This window comes from Molossus molossus, unplaced genomic scaffold, assembly GCF_014108415.1.
Source record: "Molossus molossus isolate mMolMol1 unplaced genomic scaffold, mMolMol1.p scaffold_m16_p_20, whole genome shotgun sequence".
NCBI classification, from domain to species: domain Eukaryota; kingdom Metazoa; phylum Chordata; class Mammalia; order Chiroptera; family Molossidae; genus Molossus; species Molossus molossus.
In genome coordinates, this window is record NW_023425356.1 from 1104812 (window position 1) to 1123763 (window position 18952).

General features: G+C 49.6%; 1 protein-coding gene across 1 annotated transcript in view; it reads right to left on the reverse strand.

The window, feature by feature from the left end:
• CARMIL1 (capping protein regulator and myosin 1 linker 1) overlaps nt 1–18952 on the reverse strand; it is a 158488-nt gene that overhangs the window by 73678 nt on the left and 65858 nt on the right. Inside the window, exons 6-13 of the mRNA XM_036273498.1 lie at nt 18178–18275; nt 17802–17872; nt 16355–16428; nt 14310–14385; nt 11876–11964; nt 10712–10806; nt 6008–6094; nt 1444–1547 (exon numbers count right to left, since the gene is read on the reverse strand). Coding sequence (XP_036129391.1) covers nt 1444–1547; nt 6008–6094; nt 10712–10806; nt 11876–11964; nt 14310–14385; nt 16355–16428; nt 17802–17872; nt 18178–18275 — 694 coding nt within the window. The remainder of the gene's footprint in view (nt 1–1443; nt 1548–6007; nt 6095–10711; nt 10807–11875; nt 11965–14309; nt 14386–16354; nt 16429–17801; nt 17873–18177; nt 18276–18952) is intronic.

Consider the following 18952-nt stretch of genomic DNA (forward strand, 5'->3'; position numbering starts at 1 on the left):
TCAGGCCACCTCCTGCCACCAGACCGCAGCTGGACTCCCCTTTGCTGCCCGGATGCCCCAGCCTCCGGCAGAGCCAACATGCCTGCAGCCTAGCGGAGAGATGCTGCAGAAAACTCCACTCGACCGCAAGATTCACAGGAGCAAACAGCCAGCCTGGAAATACTTTAGGACAACCCGACACACAGCAGACGCCACTATGAAAAGTTCCCAGGAAAATCTTTTCATTCTTGCTAACATGCTAGTCTCTGCTTCCCTGGCTGGGCCTGGCGTGTGGTTGCACTCCTGGCCACCAGCTGGGGGAGCTCTCGTCACCTCAAGTGGTGACCAGACTGCTTGGGGGACTCTGCCTAGAAGAGGCAGGCCCGTGAGCGCCCCTGCACCAGCACCAGTTCGGGCCCCACGGCACCCCGGCCTCTCCACAGCCCACAAGGCCCCATCCCGGCCCGAACTTCAGCAGACTCATTATTTCCTCTTTAATCCCTCCCCACCGCTGGCCCGTCACTGTCATGTTCCGGCGGTTTCACATCAGACTCCTTCCATCTCGGACGAACAGACTGATGAGTCTGCAGTGAAGGTGACCAGTCACTGGGCCGTGTGCTTAAGTCACAGCACAGGAAACAGCACTATCTGAGTGATGTCAGGTGTCAGGGAGACAGGACCACAGAGGGCACCCTGGCCACCTCCCCCGCCTGCAGGGAAGGAAAACACTAGAGAAACAAGAACAAACATCACGGTGTTTCACCCACCAGGGACTAGAACTAACTTGGGTCCTTTAAAGACGCCGGCCTGCTGCTGGCCCTCCTGGTTAAGAAAGCACCTCTTCCAACTTCTGTGACGGTGACCAGAGGGTCACCCGACACATCTGGTGATGAGGTCACCCCTAACTCTCAGCATCTATCGTTTCTGCCACGTGCATCAGCGATTCGGCTGCACGGAAAACCTTGTTCCTGCTGGGCGAGCTTTCTCCTGCACCCTCAGAGGGAGAAGAGAGCCCCGTTCACGCTGCGCCCCGGCCCCTGCTATGTGCGTGGAACACAGGGCTGGCAGTTCCCCCAACGCCCCCTTCCACTGCAAACTACACACAAAACCACCCCTGCTCCCAACAACATTAACAATGATGCAATAACCCAGTTTACATGTCCCATCTTTCCTATCGGGCAACTTTAACAGGTGCGATAATGGTTTTAAACCAAGAAAAAAAATCCCTCCAAAAAACATATTTCCTAAAAGAGCTCAAACGCCAGCAACATTGAATGAGGGAGAGAGAAAATCTGTGTCACAGACATTTCTTGAAGGAAGGCTCAGAGATTTCTCTAAAACACTTCACAGGCTCATAGGACCTAATTTTAAGGTGTCGCCGTAAAGGACGCAGGGAGTGCACTGGGTTCAGACACTGTCCCAGGCCACTGCACACAGCTTCTGCGGCAAGGACAGCGAACCTACCGAGAGGTCGTCTCCACGAAGGGCGTTCCCTGAGAGGTCCAGGTGGGTGAGGGTGGTGGCGGTCAACGGGTTGGCACTGAGCGACTGAGAAAGGCTGTTCACCCCTGAAACAAGAAGACGCGCTCAGTCTCCACTCCAGGAAGCACATGGGTGTGCGCACGGCCCCATCAAACTTCAGGACTGAGGTTAACCGTGAGCGCCGTCCCCACGAGTGAGCTCGAGGGTGGTCTTTGCACACTCGCCCTCAGGAAGAACAGGTGAATCCCAGACACGGACACGGGAGAGATACGGGGTCAGCCTCTTTCTGTCCCCTCCTTCCCACACACACAGAAAGGACTTCGCTTTGAAGTCGCAGTGGCGCAGGCTGCCTAATCGTCACTATCCTTCTCGGGACCCTGCGGGGAGTCCCGACTCCGTGCGGGGTGTTCACTGACGCAGGTGCACAGCCAGACACGCGGAGCTGCCGATGCACCTGGGGATTCACTGGAACACTCCGTCCCGCTGAACCCGCTGAGCTCTGGGCAGAGCCGAGACGGGTGGATTTCAGAGAGGAGTCCCGCGTGTGGGGTCAGAGCACCCACAGGAGACACTGATGATGAACATGCTACACACCATTCACACAAATAACATCAGCAGCTTGTGTGAGAGTCAACGGAACAACGCTGGTAACACCACCTCAGAAAACCGAGAAGGACCCACGAGGGGCAAGACGGCCCTGGGCGGGAGAGGCCTGGCCCAGGGTGACAGACGGGCTGCGAGCAGGGTGGAGCCCAGAGCAGTCTGCACTCACGAGGCCCAGAGGGCGCTACAGAGGGTCGGCATCGTTCCTTCTGAGACCGCAGGGCTACGGGGGTGTTTTCACCAGAACTCCATGGTTTTCACTGTGTGATTTGAAAATACAGCTATCTCTAAATTTAGTGTACTTTTAAAAATTATTTTGTTTCTAATTTTTCAGTGAAATTTTTGACTCTCCAGGCTGTCCCTGAAGACAGAAAAGGGGTTTCATCCACAGGAGGAGCAGAGCCTCAGCCTGGATGGGGCCAGAGCCGGCCACCAGCAGGAGCCAGGGAGAGCTCTGAGGGGGGAGCTGAGCTACAAAGACCCGACTCCAGCCCGCCGGTGTGGTCAGTGGGTGCGTGTCGACCCTGCACCAGGAAGCTGCGGGTTCATACCTGGTCAGGGCACATGCCCAGGATGCGGGCCTGATCCCCAGTGCGGGGCACGCAGGAGGCAGACAACTGATGTTCTCTCTCACCCATGTTTCTTTCTCTCTCTCTCTCTCTCCCTTCCGCTCTCTCTGAAATCAATAAAGAAAAAAAAATTAGCCCTGGCCGGTTTGGCTCAGCGGTTGGAGCGTCGGCCTGCGGTCCGGAGAGACCCGGGTTCGGTTCCTGCTAGGGGCATGTGCCTTGGTTGCGGTTTGTCCCCGGCCCTGGTTGGTCGTGCGGGTGGCGGCCACTCGATGTGTCCCTTTCGCGTCGGTGTTTCTCTCTCTCTCTCTCTCTCCCTCCCACTCTATCTGTGCAAAAAAAACGGAAAAAAAAAAAGAAAAAAAAATTAAAAAACGAAAAACAAAACCAAAGACACGACTCCGGTGTGTCTGACCAAGTTGTCGGGCCCACTGCTCAGGGTGAACCCACATTTGGGCGCATAGAGGAGATGGGGGCAGATGACAAATATTTCACTGAAGTTCAAGGAGGGATTTCTTGGCCATCAACTCCACACTTACTAAGTGGCATTCAAAGGTTTATACAAAGCTGAGGATCTGGATTAATGTAACTGAGACCCATTCTTTGCCCTCAGAAAGCTCAGAGAAACTGAAGTCCAGGATGAAAAGTCGGAGCCACGCGAGGAATTCACTGTAACAGATCTTCAAGGACAGCCGCCTTCGTGCAGGCATGGGCTCCAGAGACCAGGGCCACCCACCCTGGAGCAGCCAGTCCTGGGAGACAGAGACGGCAGGATCATCCGTGAGGCCAGCACAGGCAAAGCCGTGAGGCACGAGCCTGGCGTGAGGAGGTGCAGAGCTAGCCATCGTGTCAGGGAAGCAAACCCGCAACGGCCACAGAGGGCTTGCTCTGGCGGCCACACCTGTGCTGGCTCGGTGGCCGCCACCCTCAGTCTGTCCCGTTGCTGGTGCTGTTCGTGCATTTTGTAGTGGAATGACTGAGTCCCAAATGCAAGGAAAACACCAGGCTCTCATGAAGAAAGTCATTTGTAAAATCACTTCCTTAGTGAGGTATGACAAACCTTAAAAATAAATTCCCAAATTAACAGGTCAAATGAGTCTCCACAGCACATCGCTGGCCGACAGGGACCAACCCTTGGCAGTCGGCCGACATCTGCTGAGACTCCAGGTGAACCACACCAGCAGCCCAGCTTCATGCTGCTGAACAGCCCAGGGTCCAGCCCCCTCGTGAGCCCAGAGCACAGAGCTGGGGTTAACAGGCACATCAGCAGCAGGAGATGCAGACGTGCAGGATGGGAAGCATCAGGACTCTCACAGCCCAGCAGAACACAGATTGCCACGCCATCCTGGGTCCCGCTGGTTACTGTTGGAGCGTCTGCCGCTGCAGGGAGCTGGCGGCAGATGGCCGGCCCCACAGCCTGGCCGCCAGCGGGACAGGCACTGGGAGTCCAGAGAACGACCACTCCAATAACATCGGAGCAAGAGAACAGGGTTTGGAGACATCGTGGGAGATGAAAGAAAAAACAGTTCTTGAATGATGGAGATGGGAGTATAAATATTTTTCTGGAACTAAAATGTAAATGCCAGTCAAATGCAACAAACGCTTAAAACTACCACTCCGTCTGAGTCATTGTGAATTCACAAACCCCTCGGCTCCTCTGACAGCCTGAAAGAACCAGGAGGGCTTTCAAAAATCAGTGTCCTTGTGAAAACATTTCGAGGTGCACATTCTAAAACGGGCGACTTAAGATTCCCTGGGTCACATGTTATAAAACACGAGCCGTCTCACAGCCCAGGCACCGCAGGGCAGAGACCGATGGGGACTGCCCCCTGGGAAGGGCACAGGGAGTGGGCCGTCCTCATTCCCCAGGAGCTGAGGGGACGCCCGCGTCATCACACACAGAAGGACGGACTTCAGAAGTGATGACGCTGGGGTGACTCAGAACCGAACCTGCCCTTGGGAGGAGGTTCATGACAGTCATGAACAAACAAGTTAAAATAAATAAATATAATCAACTTTCTGCTGTTGTTAATCCTCACCTGAGGATATTTTTTTCTTTTTTAGAGAGAGTGGAAGGAAGAGGGAGGGAGGGAAACATCAATGTGAGAAAGACATCAAGGGGTTGCCGCCCGCACACCAGGGCCAGGGATCCAGCCTGCAACCAGGTATATGCCCTTGACCCGGAATCCAACCCTCATCCCCTCAGTGTGAGGGCTGACACGCTAACCACTGAGCACACCGGCCAGGGCAACAATCCATTTTTAATCTCACTCTTCAAAGAGTTAAGCCCATGGAGCACATAATAAATTTTTGATATTTTTAATATGTGAAGAATGACTATAAATTAAGTAGAAAAACCAACACAGTAAGGAAAACTAGAAAAGATAGGAATTAGCAATTCCTCCAAAAAGCAAACACATGACTAAGGCGGGAGGTACTGCCTGAGCAGTAACTGAAGGAAGTCAAATTAAAACATCAGAACAGGTTTGCTTATGTGCTTAACAAACAATGAAAAAGTATAATATAACCAGTGATGGTGGGAGTGTAAAGAGATTTTTTTAAACATTTATCTTTATTGTTGGAAGTATTACAGATGTCCCTCCTTAAAGAGATTTGTACAAAACTTGGAGGAAACCTTGACAATAAATACCAAGAAAAGCTTTGTACAAATTTGCAAACTTGCCCTGGCCACTTTGGTTCAGTGGTTAGTGTCAGCCCTCAGACCAGAGGGTCACAGGTTCGATCCCAGGCCCTGCTCAGCAACCAGTTAATATGTGTGTGTGTGTCTCACTGTCTCTCTCTCTCATCGATGTTTCCCTCACTCTCTCCCTCCCTTCCACGCTATCTAAAAATCACTAGAAAAATATCCTCAGCTGAGGAATTCTAAAAAAAAGGTGGAAACTCTTTGATCAAGTCATTCTCCTTATAGGAATTTATCTCAAATAAGAATTTAACAAATGACCAATTATTAGATATAGGAATCATGTAAGCTTTGTCTTCGTCTTAAAACTGCCAGAACGTGGTAATACATGTATGTTATTATTTTATTATTAATTTTTTTAATCCTCAGCCAAGGATATGTTTCTATTGAGTTTTAGAAAGAGACAGAGAGAGAGAGAGAGAAATATCAAGGTGATAACAGAAACATCCATCGGCTGCCTCCCATACATACACGCCCCAACAGGGGCTCAAACTGCAAACTTTTGGTGTACAGCACAACACTCCAACCAACTGAGTCACCCAGCCAGGGTAGTAATACATATATTTTCAATGCAGACACAGAACTGAGTAATAATTCTAACTATTTAAGGTAGCATGGTATATCAGAAATATTATATTACAGAGATAAAGTTAAGTAATAAGAGGTACTGTACCTTTGGGCGACAATGAGGTTTTAGATAAATTCAAATGTTTTAATCCCTTTGGGAGTTTGGCAAATTGGATACTTAAGGAGGACACACCTGAGAAAGAGAACAAGGAGGAGGATGAGAACTTTCACTGCTCAGAATGCAGCTGCGTTTCCAAGGCCTGACAATTACATCTAATTCTAACGTGAGTGACCGTTTTTCTTTCTGACGTCAGACCTTGTTTTCCTTCTAGCATCTCGGCGCCTTTCCTTCCTGTCCTGTCTATGGGACAGGAGAAAAGGAAGGTGTTCAGTTAAGCGTAACAACATCAAAACTTTACCATCAGAGATGTTCTCCTTCGGACCAAGCGCACGCTCTCCTCACTGTCCCCCTCCACGCGCGACATTCGGGGCGAGCGTGGGCACTGCCCCACCCCTCTCTCTAACCTGTGTCTTTCTTGGCTGACATTTAATTTCCTAGGCGTCCTCAAGACACAACGACATCGCAGTTCTTCTTTAAAGACGCGCCCAGGCACAGTGCTAACGAAATGAAGGCGTAACTGGGTCAGCGGTATTTATTTTTTATTTTATTTAATGAGAGAGAATTAAACTGATCTATGAAAATAAGGCAACGTTATTACGCAAAGGGTCCCACTTTGGCCAGCTTCCACTGTGGGTCTCGGCAACATGAGTCAGTTGGCAGCCCTGCCCTTTCTGACGCTGTCCACTCCACGGGGCCGTGGGAGGGGCCGGCCACCGGGAAACGCCCCGCGGACGACACACAGAACACACTTTCAACTTTTGGCCCAGACGATCAATTTTGACCCAAGTAAAGCAAAACACAGCCTCCAGAGCTGTGAAGTAAAACTAAGTTTATTGCTAAATGCTTTTGTTTGGGGACTTTATTGGTTGGCTTACCCTTATAGTGATTTATTTCCCTTTTTTCATATGTGTCAACCTTAGAAGAAGAAAAAAACGTTCTCATTTTTATTTCTCCTTTCAAAACAAAACTATCACAGCTCTCTCTGCTTTGAAATATCTTTTTAAAAAGTAATTATAAAATCTTTAGTATTGTAATTTGCCATCTGATGTTAGTTCATTGCAAACACAGGAAATTAAATGTGATGTTGCAGATTTCACCACTAATCCTGTGAGCACTTTAAAACATAGTATATTCTCACAGTGGAAATTCCAGAATCAGTATGATTCGCAAGGTCCTTACTAACTGAAAGCATCGATATTAATAATTTAGCAAAATTCCGCCTGTGGACTTAGCAACACGACACCAGAAGCGACAGGCTCCCTTCTGGTCCGGGAGGAACAGAGGCTCACACAGGCCGGAGCGAGGACGCAGACGAGCTGCGCGGAGAGGACGGCCCTGCGGCCCCGCGGTTCTGGGGGAGGCGAATGAACACACAGCCGAGATCCCCACGTCGAAGGCCGAGAGGGGGTCCAGGAACTGGGGATGCGGGAACAAGCCTCACGGGGAGAGCAGGGTCTGTACATCTGCCTTTCTAAGGCCCTAAAATCTGTGCCGTTCGTTGTTAAAATAACTTTTTACCTTGTGTGACCATAAAAATATCAGTGAAATACGTCTGCTATTATGCACAGCTTTCTGTGGCTGAGCTATCACAGAAACCTGGCGTTTCTCAGCTGCTAAAATGACCCCTTGAGAAGGTGTGTTCCGGAAGAGCCGCCGTTTCCAGCAGAACCGAAGCCTGTGTCTACACATCCTCAGGGGTCAGACCATCACACCCGCAGTCCGAGGTGCTGACAGCCGGGGGGGGGGGCGGTCGATTCCTCAGAAAACCCTCGGACAGAGGCTGGCAGCTGGCGTTGGGCAAGACTCCGCAAGCTTTGTCCAAACCAGGTTTCTTCACTGTGAAAGGGGAAGGATACCACTTGGACTATCAGACTTCATGGGGCTATTTCAGGACTCAGGTGAGGTAGGAGAAGCAACCTCTGAGCGCACAGGTGCATTATCTCACTTAGCCCTTAGGGCCCCCAGGGCGTCGAGTACCTCACTTAGCCCTTAGGGCCCCCAGGGCGCCCAGTACCTCACTTAGCCCTTAGGGCCCCCCTGAGTGAGAGGACTGTTATGATCTATTTTGAAGATAAGTAAAGTGAGACACAGAAACAGCAGGTAACTTCTCCAAGGAAATTCAGCTAGAAAGTGACAAAGTCCAGAGCAGGCCCATTTGTTTTAGCTGCAGACACCAAGGGGTGTGACAGAAAGATGATCTGGAGGAGACCAGAGAAATTCCAAAATGTTTCTTTGTCTCATCTGGAAGATCACATCAGAGCCACCCGCAGATGCTCTGGAACAAATATTTGGGGACGTCAGGTCAACACTTCAAAAAAAAAAAAACACTCTGAAGCAGGTTCTAAATCATCTCTAAACAAAATAATCAAATTTAGAACCAAGTGAAGGGAGGAAAAAGGACAGACACCCCAGACAAGGCCGAGGCCATAAAAATGGGGTAACCAGAAAACCAGGAGTCCACAGCGTTCGAGGGTACGGAGCATGTGACATGGGACAGAGCAGAGCTCATGTCTCCGAAAACGCTCCCCTTCAATCCAAGAAGCCATGACAGACCCACGAGGCTCAGCACTGGGAGAGGACGGAGGACCAGACCCTGGTCAGCAGGGGACTCACGCAGGGCTTGGAAATAAGCTCAGCCACAGCGAGATGGCCACGCCTCTGCCACCATAACCCACATAAGGAAAGAGAGTTGAGCCCTGGCCAGTGTGGCTCAGTTGGTTGAGTGTCATCCAGTGCACCGAAAGCCTGTCGGTTTAAGTCCCAGACAAGGGCACCTGTGGGAGGCAACCCATTGGTGTGTCTCTCACATGGATGTCTGTTTTTTCTCTCTCTCCCCCTCTTCCTCTCTCTCTAAAATCAACAAAAACATTTTTTTTTATTCTCACCTGAGGACATTTTTCCACTTTTGTTTAGAGAGAGTGGGAGGGAGAGAGAAAAACATCAACGTAAAAGGAGCACATCGAGTGGCTGCCTCCCACTGGACCCCGACGAGGGCTGGGGACGAATCACAACTGAGGTACATGCCCTTGGCCAGAATCGAACCCGAGACTCACTGGTCCGCAGGCCGATGCTCATTTAAAAAAGAGTTCTTGCCCTGGCTGGTTTGCTCAGTGGTTAGAGCGTCAGCCCATGGACTGAAAAGTCTCAGGTTCACTTCCAGTCAAGGGTACAGACCTTGGCTGCAGTTCAGTCCCAACCCTGGTCAGGGTTGTGCGGGAGGCAACCAATCGATGTTTCTCTCTTTTCCTCTGTCTCTCTTTATCTCTCTCTAAAATCAATAAAAACATAGTTTTAGAAAAGAGTTCTTTATAAGGAAGCAAGGAAGGAAGGGAGGGAGAGCCCGGCCAATGTGGCTCAGTGGTTGAGCGTGGACCCATACACCAACAGGTCACCAGTTCGATTCCCAGTCAGGGCACATGCTCAGGGTGTGGGCCTGATCCCCAGGTGGGGGGCGTGCAGGAGGAGGCCAATCGATGTTCTCTCTCATCCATGTTTCTATCTCTCTCTCCCTCTCTCTCTCTAAAAATCAATAAAGAAAAAAAAAAATTTTTTAAAGAAAGAAAGAAAGAGTGCTGACATGGGAGGCAGGACCCTCACACAAAAATAAACATTAGAAAATGAAAACTAAAGCTTTCCTGAACAATGCTCCCTGATATTTTCTACTTTTTTTTTTTTATCCTCACCCGAGGACATTTTTCTATTTTATTGTTCAGACAGAGTGGGAGGGAGAGAGAGGAAGAGGCAGAGAGAGAAACATCGACGTGAAAGGGACACATCGAGTGGCTGCCACCCGCACGACCCAACCAGGGCCGGGGACAAACTGCAACCAAGGTACGTGCCCTTAGCGGGAACCGAACCCGGGTCTCTCTGGACTGCAGGCCGACGCTCTAACCGCTGAGCCAAACTGGCCAGGGCTATTTTGTACTTTTTAATGCTTGTCATGAACTATTAAACTGATGTCATGACCAACCACCTGAACACACTGTTATGAGGCCAAGGGCAAGCTGGGCCGGGCCTGGCCACCAGGGTCACAGGGCTGGTGCCGTGAGGCTGTCCCAGGGCCCGGGGCCTGGGCCTCGGAGGCTCTGCTCCTCCACGGGGCCCCTCTGCTCCTCAGACCTATGGGCCTCTCCTTCCCACAGGCCTCCTGACAGGGGGGCCACCTGTCCCTCGTAACTGGTATGACAAGCAGACCAACCTGTGACGATCAAAGATTTGCTGCACCCACATTCGTATCACAAGGCAGGGAACCCAACCCCCTCATCTCCAAACAAGTCCTGGCGTGGACACTCGGGGACACTTCTGCTGCGGCCCCATCAGCCTGTGTTTCTCTGAGTTTCCCACTGATTCTCTTCCCCGGCTCGGTCCCTCTCACACGCGACCATTCAACTGCAGAAGCCTCCCCCAAGCTTTTTATGGTTTTGAACATAAAATACTGTCATTGAAAAACTCAGATATAAAAATCCTTAACCGTTTTCCCCTAAATTGAAATGTTTACACATGTTTTTGACCCCGCTGGATTTCTTGTGCAATTTCCCTCTGGGAGCCCAGAAGCAGCCAACCAGGAGCATTTCCATCAAAGGTGGAAAGAACCAGAAGCCAACAAGAGCCCCTAGAGGGTAGTCACTGCTCCGCCAGCTCGGTTCTCCGGGTCCCCAGCCCAGCAGCAGGGTGGGGACCCCGCCGTACCTCGGTCCTCCAGCGGGTTGCCAGCAAGGTTGATCGTGTGCAGTCCTGAGCCAGGGTTATGTGCCAGAGCGCTGGCCAATTTCTGTGCAAAATCCCTGCAAACAAACACGACATCGATGAGGCGGCGCAACAGGCACTGCTCCAGCAGCCAGAGGAACACTGACAAAGGAGACGCTTTCCTCCCCAGGGATCTATGGGCCATCACTTCTCAGTGCCCATCCATTCTACGCGAGGACAGATCCTCGGCAGAGACTCTGTGACGTCACAGCCGGGTGTGGTTCGCTTCGACTGGCCAAACCTCATCCAGAAGCGCAGAGAAAACCACGGATCTGCCCGTCAGACACATTTCAGGGTACTGGGACATACGAGTCGGCCCCTCCACAACGGAGTCCAGTGCCCATGAACGCAGACCTGATGGCCCCAGTGACAGTCTAAGGGCTACAGTTGCCAGCACCATATTGTAGCAAAAATCGAAATGGCCATTTTCGGGGTGTGAAACTTAAAATCACACACGGAGTGCTGTGACGATGGAGCTCCCCCCCTCCCCACTCGCAGGCAAGTCTGTTCGACCGGATCCAAGCCCTGCTGGGCCCCACACAGGCCTGGGTATGGACCTCAGAGCCATGTGGTGAAGGCGATGTAAGTGTGAATCTGAAGAGGGAGGGAACCGGCCCCAACAAGTCAAAGCAAAGCAGTAAACTAATATGCGTTACATTGTTACTACAACTGCCTTCGGAGGTACTAATAAAAGGCAGGACCTGAAATAAGAAAGATAACTATTCTAAGCACTTCACATAAACTAAGTCATTTATCCTCATGACTGTAATTATATAAGGAAGGTGCTAACATTATCTCCATCTCAAAGATGAAGAGACTGAGGCACAGAGAGCAGAAACAACCTGCCCAAGGCCACGAGGCGTCTGGCTCAAGGTCCATGCCCTTGGCCTCTACACCAAGCAAGGTCAAATATATCCCATGACACAACAGCAAACACTATATAAAGTCTGTGACCCCTGTAATAAAGACAGAACTTTTTAAAGAAGGGAATAGAGGGTTCTCTGCATGTGAGACTCCCACCTTTCTTTTCTTTAACTGTATGTTAATTTTAGAAGAAACAGCAAAAAGTTGTAAAGCAATATATTCACATAGGCAGGAAATACTCACGCTCGAAGTCCAGCATTTTCCAACACCAATTCTTCCAGCCGATTAGACCGACTCACCACCCTCAAGATCTGTTCACAGACATCAGTGGACTGCAAGAGAACACACCCTGTACCCACACTGTACGTCTGAAATCAAACTCACGTCATTGTTAAGACCTATGCTGATGCAAAGTTGTAACGGAATCAATCATCCATTCATTCAACAAACCTACATGAGCACCTACTACTATGCACCATCATGATAAAGGTCCTAGGAATACAGTGACAACATAAAGGACAAAGTCCCTGCTTTGTACCATCCACTGAGAATGAGAAGAAAACATAATTTATGGTAGAATAATGAAAAGACCATTTTCGTAATACTCCAGGCACACAGAGGTACATCTCACCCAGTCTTGGGAAAACCAAAAGGAATTCCCAAAGAGACATGCAAAATGGAGAATAAAGACTAAATGGCAGTGATGATAATGATGATGGTGACAATGATAATAATGGTGAAGACAGTGATGATGATGGTGATGCTGATGACAATGATGTCTGATGGTGATGATAATGGTGGTGATGGTGAAGATGACATTGATGGTGATGGTGATGGTGGTGGTGATGGTGATGGTGGTGATGATGGTGATGGTGGTGATGATGGTGGTGATGACAACGATGCTGATGGTGGAGGTGGTGATGGTGACAATGATGATGATGGTGATGACAATGATAGTGATGGTGACAATGTTGGTGATAGTGATGACAATGATGGTGATGACAATGATGGTGATGGTGATGGTGACAATGATGGTGATGGTGATGATGATAATGATGATGATGGTGGTGATGGTGATGGTGATGGTGATGACAATGATAGTGATGGAGACAATGATGGTGGTGGTGGTGATAACAATGATAGTGATGGTGACAATGATGGTGATGACAATGATGGTGATGGTGGTGATAATGGTGGTGATGACAATGATGGTGATGGTGGTGATGACAATGATAGTGATGATGGTGGTGATGACAATGATGGTGGTGGTGGTGGTGGTGGTGATGGTAATGGTGGTGATGAAAATGGTGGTGGTGGTGGTGGTGGTGATGGTAATGGTGGTGATGACAATGATGGTGATGGTGGTGATGATGGTGATGGTGATGACAATGGTGGTGCTGGTGGTGATGATGGTGGTGATGACAATGATGGTGATGATGGTGGCGATGGTGATGGTAGTGATAATTGTATTAGAATTTCTATATGATTTCTATAGGCATCTCAGTAACCTGCCAAGTAGTTATACTGCTATGTCTGCTCATTCATTCAACAAACTAACTTGACATCCATTTACTAAACCAATTTTTATTGAGCAGCTATTATGAGCCACCTACTCTGATAAGCACTGGGTAGCAATGAATAAGACAGGAGCTCCAACTTGCTCCCAATAATAGGTACGCAGTAAGCTGAGGCCCTGAAGGTCAAGTAACTTATCTAAGGTCACAAGCCTTGTAATAAGAGTCAGAATCTGAAAACCAGGGTTCTGTTTCTAAGCCAACACTTTTTCTGACACCACACTGCCTCCTACTGGACCCCAGTAGGTTCACAGCCCTTGTTCCTTTCCGACAATGCCTTAGGTCACTCAACCCCAGGCCAACCAAGAGGACCACTGGCCTGTCCACTTGCAAATGTCAAACCTCCACTTTCTTCAAATATACATCTCAATCCAAACCCTACCTCTTTGCTATGAAAATCTTAAACCACCGGTTTCTATGACCTCTGAGAGTTGGAGGCTTGAATGTAAGGGTCTCCAATAAAACGTCTCAGTTATCTCCTGTCTGGACGGGAAGCAGCAGAAGGTAACTGGAGAAGCAACTGTCCACAGAGTTGCACTGAACATGCAAAAATACCTTAACAGACAGCACCTTATTCCCTCTAGGAAAGCAGGCCAAGAATGTGGCTCCTTCCTACCTTATGAAAACTAACTGATCTCACCTTCATTTCATTCTGCTAACATATCAATGTGTCCCAAAAGTTGTCCAGAAAGTCAATGTAGACCGTTGTTACTACCTGGTAACACTGTCCGAAGTTCTTAGGCAGGGAAGCGTTGTGGAGATGACAGGGACGTACATCTCCTCTCTGTAGTCATGCAGACATTACTTGACTCGCTTCTGCCAGGAGAACGAGTGGGCACTGACGGCCACACCCGTCTTTCTGCTCATCAGTACACTGCCTGACACAGCTGAGAGCACCCGGAAGCACTTGCCAAGCATCTCATGTTACAAACTTGAGAACATGTTCTAAAGATTATTTCTTAAGAAAATATCTCTCACAGAAATAAAAATATGTGTGCAGCTCACCAGTAGAATAGAAAATCTAATCAATTTGGGGGATAATTAGCAGGTTTTTGAAATGCAAGCCCAGCTGAGCACCATGGGCCATGTCTTCCACTACTTACCAGCCTGAGGTCCTTAGAGGACAGCTTGGCGAACCACTGGTTGTGCTCCAGGGCGGCGGTGATCGGCACGAGGTCCCTACGGGCAGAAATAACAAAGCGCACGTGCATGCTCCTACAATGGCCATGATCCGCGGTGTCCAAGTCCACATATTAACTTACACTATTTCTATATAATCCAACATCCAGTTAGAACAATGTAAACCACTAGACAACAATTAAATTCCGTACGCTGTAAGCAGAATTCCTAAGGGTTGAAGTTAAATTACCCGTAGGGACTCTTATTCCTGTTTCCAAAGGGAAGCAGGTTGGCAGCAGTGTCTGCTCGGACAACCTCCTCACTCTAAGAGAAATCGTGTGTCTAATTCCACACTGAAGCCTCACTTCTTGGGATGGCTCATCGTAAGTTCTTGAACCATCACCGATGTCATACACTCTAGTCAGAGGACTTCTGTCGCAAGGCCAGGGTCCAGCCTGGTAATAAGTAACATCAAATGGGTCCCCAGTGCTCAGCAAGCACCCTACAACCACTTGGTGCTCCCTTGCGGTTCTCAGCGCGAGCTCATGAGGCAGGCCAGGTGCACTTTGTCTTGATTCCCACACGCTCGCCAGCTGGGAAGGAAGTATTTGCGTCACAGTCCTGCCACCGCTGTTTTCCAGCCTCATCTCCAACCACATGTCCCTAACTCAGGCTTATGCCCAAAAGCCAGTGCTCACCACTCATCAAACACCGCGCAGTTTTACTGTCAGAAGGACCGCCTCTGCTGTGTCCGCCTATGAAAATCCACGCGCCCTCAGCGTCCACAGCACAGACTGTCCTAGGAGGACCCTCGCCCCCAGCTAGCACATGCTCGCATGTCCAGTCAGCTTGTCCTGTTCTGTCTCATATTACAGTTTGCTGCCTGTACCCTGTCCCCCCAGGTTGCACTGTCTTTGAAAACCAAGTCTCTGTTCAGTTCTGTGGCTTCAGTGAGGCCATCACCAGTTTTATCCGCAGGGCATGACAAGCAGCCAACATGCAGATTTTACTGAAGTAAAACAAAAAGGCAGGAAGTGGAAAGGGCTGAAAAATCAACATTGTGTCCCAGCTTCTGAGTGCCAAGCCCTGACCTACCTCACTGAAATCTCAAAGAGAATTTGGAGGCTTAGTTAAGGCTTCAGGAACCCACCCAGGCTGGTTTCCTGCCGGGTGAGCAGAAATTCTGTGAGCCGGTATATTGGGAGCAAGACACTGCTGGTGACAGAGGCACGATGCCCAGTCATCCCCACTGTCCAAGCACATGCGAGGGACAGCCGGCACCCTGACTTCTGCCTCGATTCCAAACAGAGAGAAAAGGCTTGTTGGGCTGGGTTCACTGTTGGGGGACTGACATCGCCTATCCTGCAGCTTATCTGGGGTGGAGGAGGTGAGGCTAGGCCAGGCCAGGATCAACTACAGGAAAGACATATGGGGGGTCAGGGGGGTCTGAGGGAAGCTTCTCTCTGGGGTCTGGTTATGCTAGCCACAGCCCTAAATTTATTAAAGTCAAGGTCATGAAACCCAAAAGTCTCTCAAGTAACTTTTCCCAGGTGCCAGTTTGATGATCACTGTCATAAGGCAGACACTGGCAACTGACACCCACGGCAGTGGGTCCCAGGCCCCAGAGAAACGGCACACAGCCATTTACTAGGGTGTCAGCAGGAAATGTCCTCCTAGGAAGAAAATGTTACAAGTGGCGGTTAGTCAAGAGAGAAGTGTGTTTTACATACAGACTAGAGTAAAGAGACTTTGTGAGCTAGTCTAGGAACTAAGAATTAAATTGTTTCCACAGTAACAGCAGCACATTTTCTACCTGCAAACTCGGGATTTGAAGCCCGCATGGGTGCCCCAGACATCACAGTGGCAAACACATTTGAAATTGTTCACTGAAAGGCAAAGCGCAGAGGTTCTTAGCCTCTCTGATTCCTCTATGGAAGGGTCCTCAGGACACCAGTGCATCCCTCCGACTCAGCAGAGGGGCAGCCTGAGAGACGAATGGGGAGGGAGTGAGAGGAGGAAGGGCTCTCACCTGTGGTCCAGATGGCTGAAGTCCTGTAAATTCAGCTCCCGGGTGTCTTGTGTCAGATAAATTGTATCCACATCCTATTGGAAACATGACTCAGTGTTGCAAACAGCGCACACGTAGGCGACAGGGGGAAGAGAGATGCAGAGAGAGCCAGACAAACGTGGCGGACCTCATGTGGTCTGAGCAGGGAGATTGTGAGCAGAGATGGATGGTGGGGAAGAGAAACAAGCCAAAATAATACTAAAAGTGTGAGTGTATGTGTGTGTGTGTGTGAGCTTGAGCATGTGTGTGTATGTGTGTGGGAGTGTGTGTATGTAGTGTGAGAGTGTATGTGAGTGTATGCGTGAGTGCATGTATGTGTATGTGTGTGAGTGTGGGAGTGTGTGTGGAAGTGTGAGTGTGTGAGTGTATGTGAGTGTATGTGAGTGTATGTGGGTGTGGGAGTGTATGTATGTCTGAATGTGTGTGTGAGCATGAGTCTATGTCAGTGTGAGTGTGTGTATGTGAGTGTGGAAGTGTGTGGGGGAGTGTGTGTGAGCACGAGTGTGTGAGAGTATGTATGTGAGTGTGTGTGTGAGTTTATGTATGTGTATATGCGTGAGTGTATGTATGTGTATGTGTGTGTTGTAGTGTGAGTGTGTGAAAGTGTGTGTGAGTATATGTGAGTGTGAGAGTGTATGTATGTGTGTGGGAGTGTATGTGTGAGAGTGTGTGTGGGACTGTGTATGTGTGTGAGAGCGTATATATGTGTACATGAGTGTGCAGGAGTGTGTGTATGTGAGTATGTGTGAGTGTGTGCGTGTGACTTGTATATATGTGTGAGTGTATGAGTGTGCGGGAGTGTGTGTATGTGAGTGTGTGTGAGTGTATATGTGTGTAGGGGGTGTGGCAGTATATGTGAGTGTGTGTATGTGTGGGGGCTGTTTGTGTGAGTGTGTGTATGTATGTGTGTGTGAGTGTATATGTGTGTAGGGGGTGTGGCAGTATATGTGAGTGTGTGTATGTGTGGGGGCTGTTTGTGTGAGTGTGTGTATGTATGTGTGTGTGAGTGTATATGTGTGTAGGGGGTGTGGCAGTATATGTGAGTGTGTGTATGTGTGGGGGCTGTTTGTGTGAGTGTGTGTATGTATGTGTGTGTGAGTGTATATGTGTGTAGGGGGTGTGGCAGTATATGTGAGTGTGTGTATGTGTGGGGGCTGTTTGTGTGAGTGTGTGTATGTATGTGTGTGTGAGTGTATATGTGTGTAGGGGGTGTGGCAGTATATGTGAGTGTGTGTATGTGTGGGCTGTTTGTGTGAGTGTGTGTATGTATGTGTGTGTGAGTGTATATGTGTGTAGGGGGAGTGTGGCAGTATATGTGAGTGTGTGTATGTGTGTGGGGTGTTTGTGTGAGTGTGTGTGTGAGTGTATATGTGTGTGAGTGTGCACACAAGCACAGAGATACACTCACCCACTGTACTTCTTCCCTATACGGGAATCCCAGCCAGTCACAGACACAGGCATACATCTGAGAAAACCCACCTGAAACAGAAACAGAAACGGGACGAGGTTTCAGGTAAGAATTTTTTAAGCTAAAATGTAGAAGCTTCCACACAGCCCATGCCGACAGGCTGATCATCTTGGCCTGGGGACAGCGGGACTGTCCTCCTTCCAGTGGGCACGCGGAGTATACGGGGCTCACAGACAGGACTCTGCCCAGCAGTCTGGCCGTGTAATTACCTTAAGACTAATTGCACCTCTACGTAGCACACTAGGCACTGACTCCACTTCTTGGCCAGGGCCATCCACACAGCCACTTATATTTTGGTTCAAAAATGTGTGCTCACCACAGGGTCCCTGCTCGGCCACAGGCTGGCTGTCCCACAGGGCCTGGAGGCTGGCCAGTCGCTCCGATGGCTCCATGGACACTCTTCTCATGATTTTCCTGCAAGATCGACAGCAACAAATGTCAAAAATCAAGGGTTACGGACCACACATGGAAATCCATTTTGTGAGGGGCCTTTTTTTAAAAAAAACAAGGGTGTTGCTTTGATTCTGGAAAATAGAGAGAGTCACGGGCTGAGAGAGGTGAGGCGAGGCCCCAGCAAGCAGACACGCAGGCCACGGCCACCGCGCCAGAGCAGTTTCAGGGACGTCAGCCACACCGCAGCACGGGGCCACCTACCACCTCCAGAGGGCCCTCAGTCTACTTCCACATAAACTCCTATTTTGCAACTCTCTTCATGGTAACCTCGCCTTTTCCTATTTTGATTGGCTTCTGACTTCAGGAGGGATTTGCAAAGCCATTTTGAAGCCAGTCGTGCGGAAACAGTGCCCTGCCTGTGCTAGCGGCCAGCAGCCCTCCCCGCGGCATTCGCAGGGAAGAGAGATGGAGCACGAGAAAAGTCATGTGAGGAGGTCCCCGTTCCACCACCTGCAAACAAGTTATTATCCCATTGAACAAAAAATGTAATTACAGAAATGCAATCAACTCACATAGAAAGGCATAATAATAAAAATCAGCAACATCAAACGCCCCTCCCCCGATGTTACGGCCTCCCTTTCTGCTCCGGTGGGCTTCGTTCTGGTGCGGCCGGGTGACCAGCTGAGCAGGTCTACAGT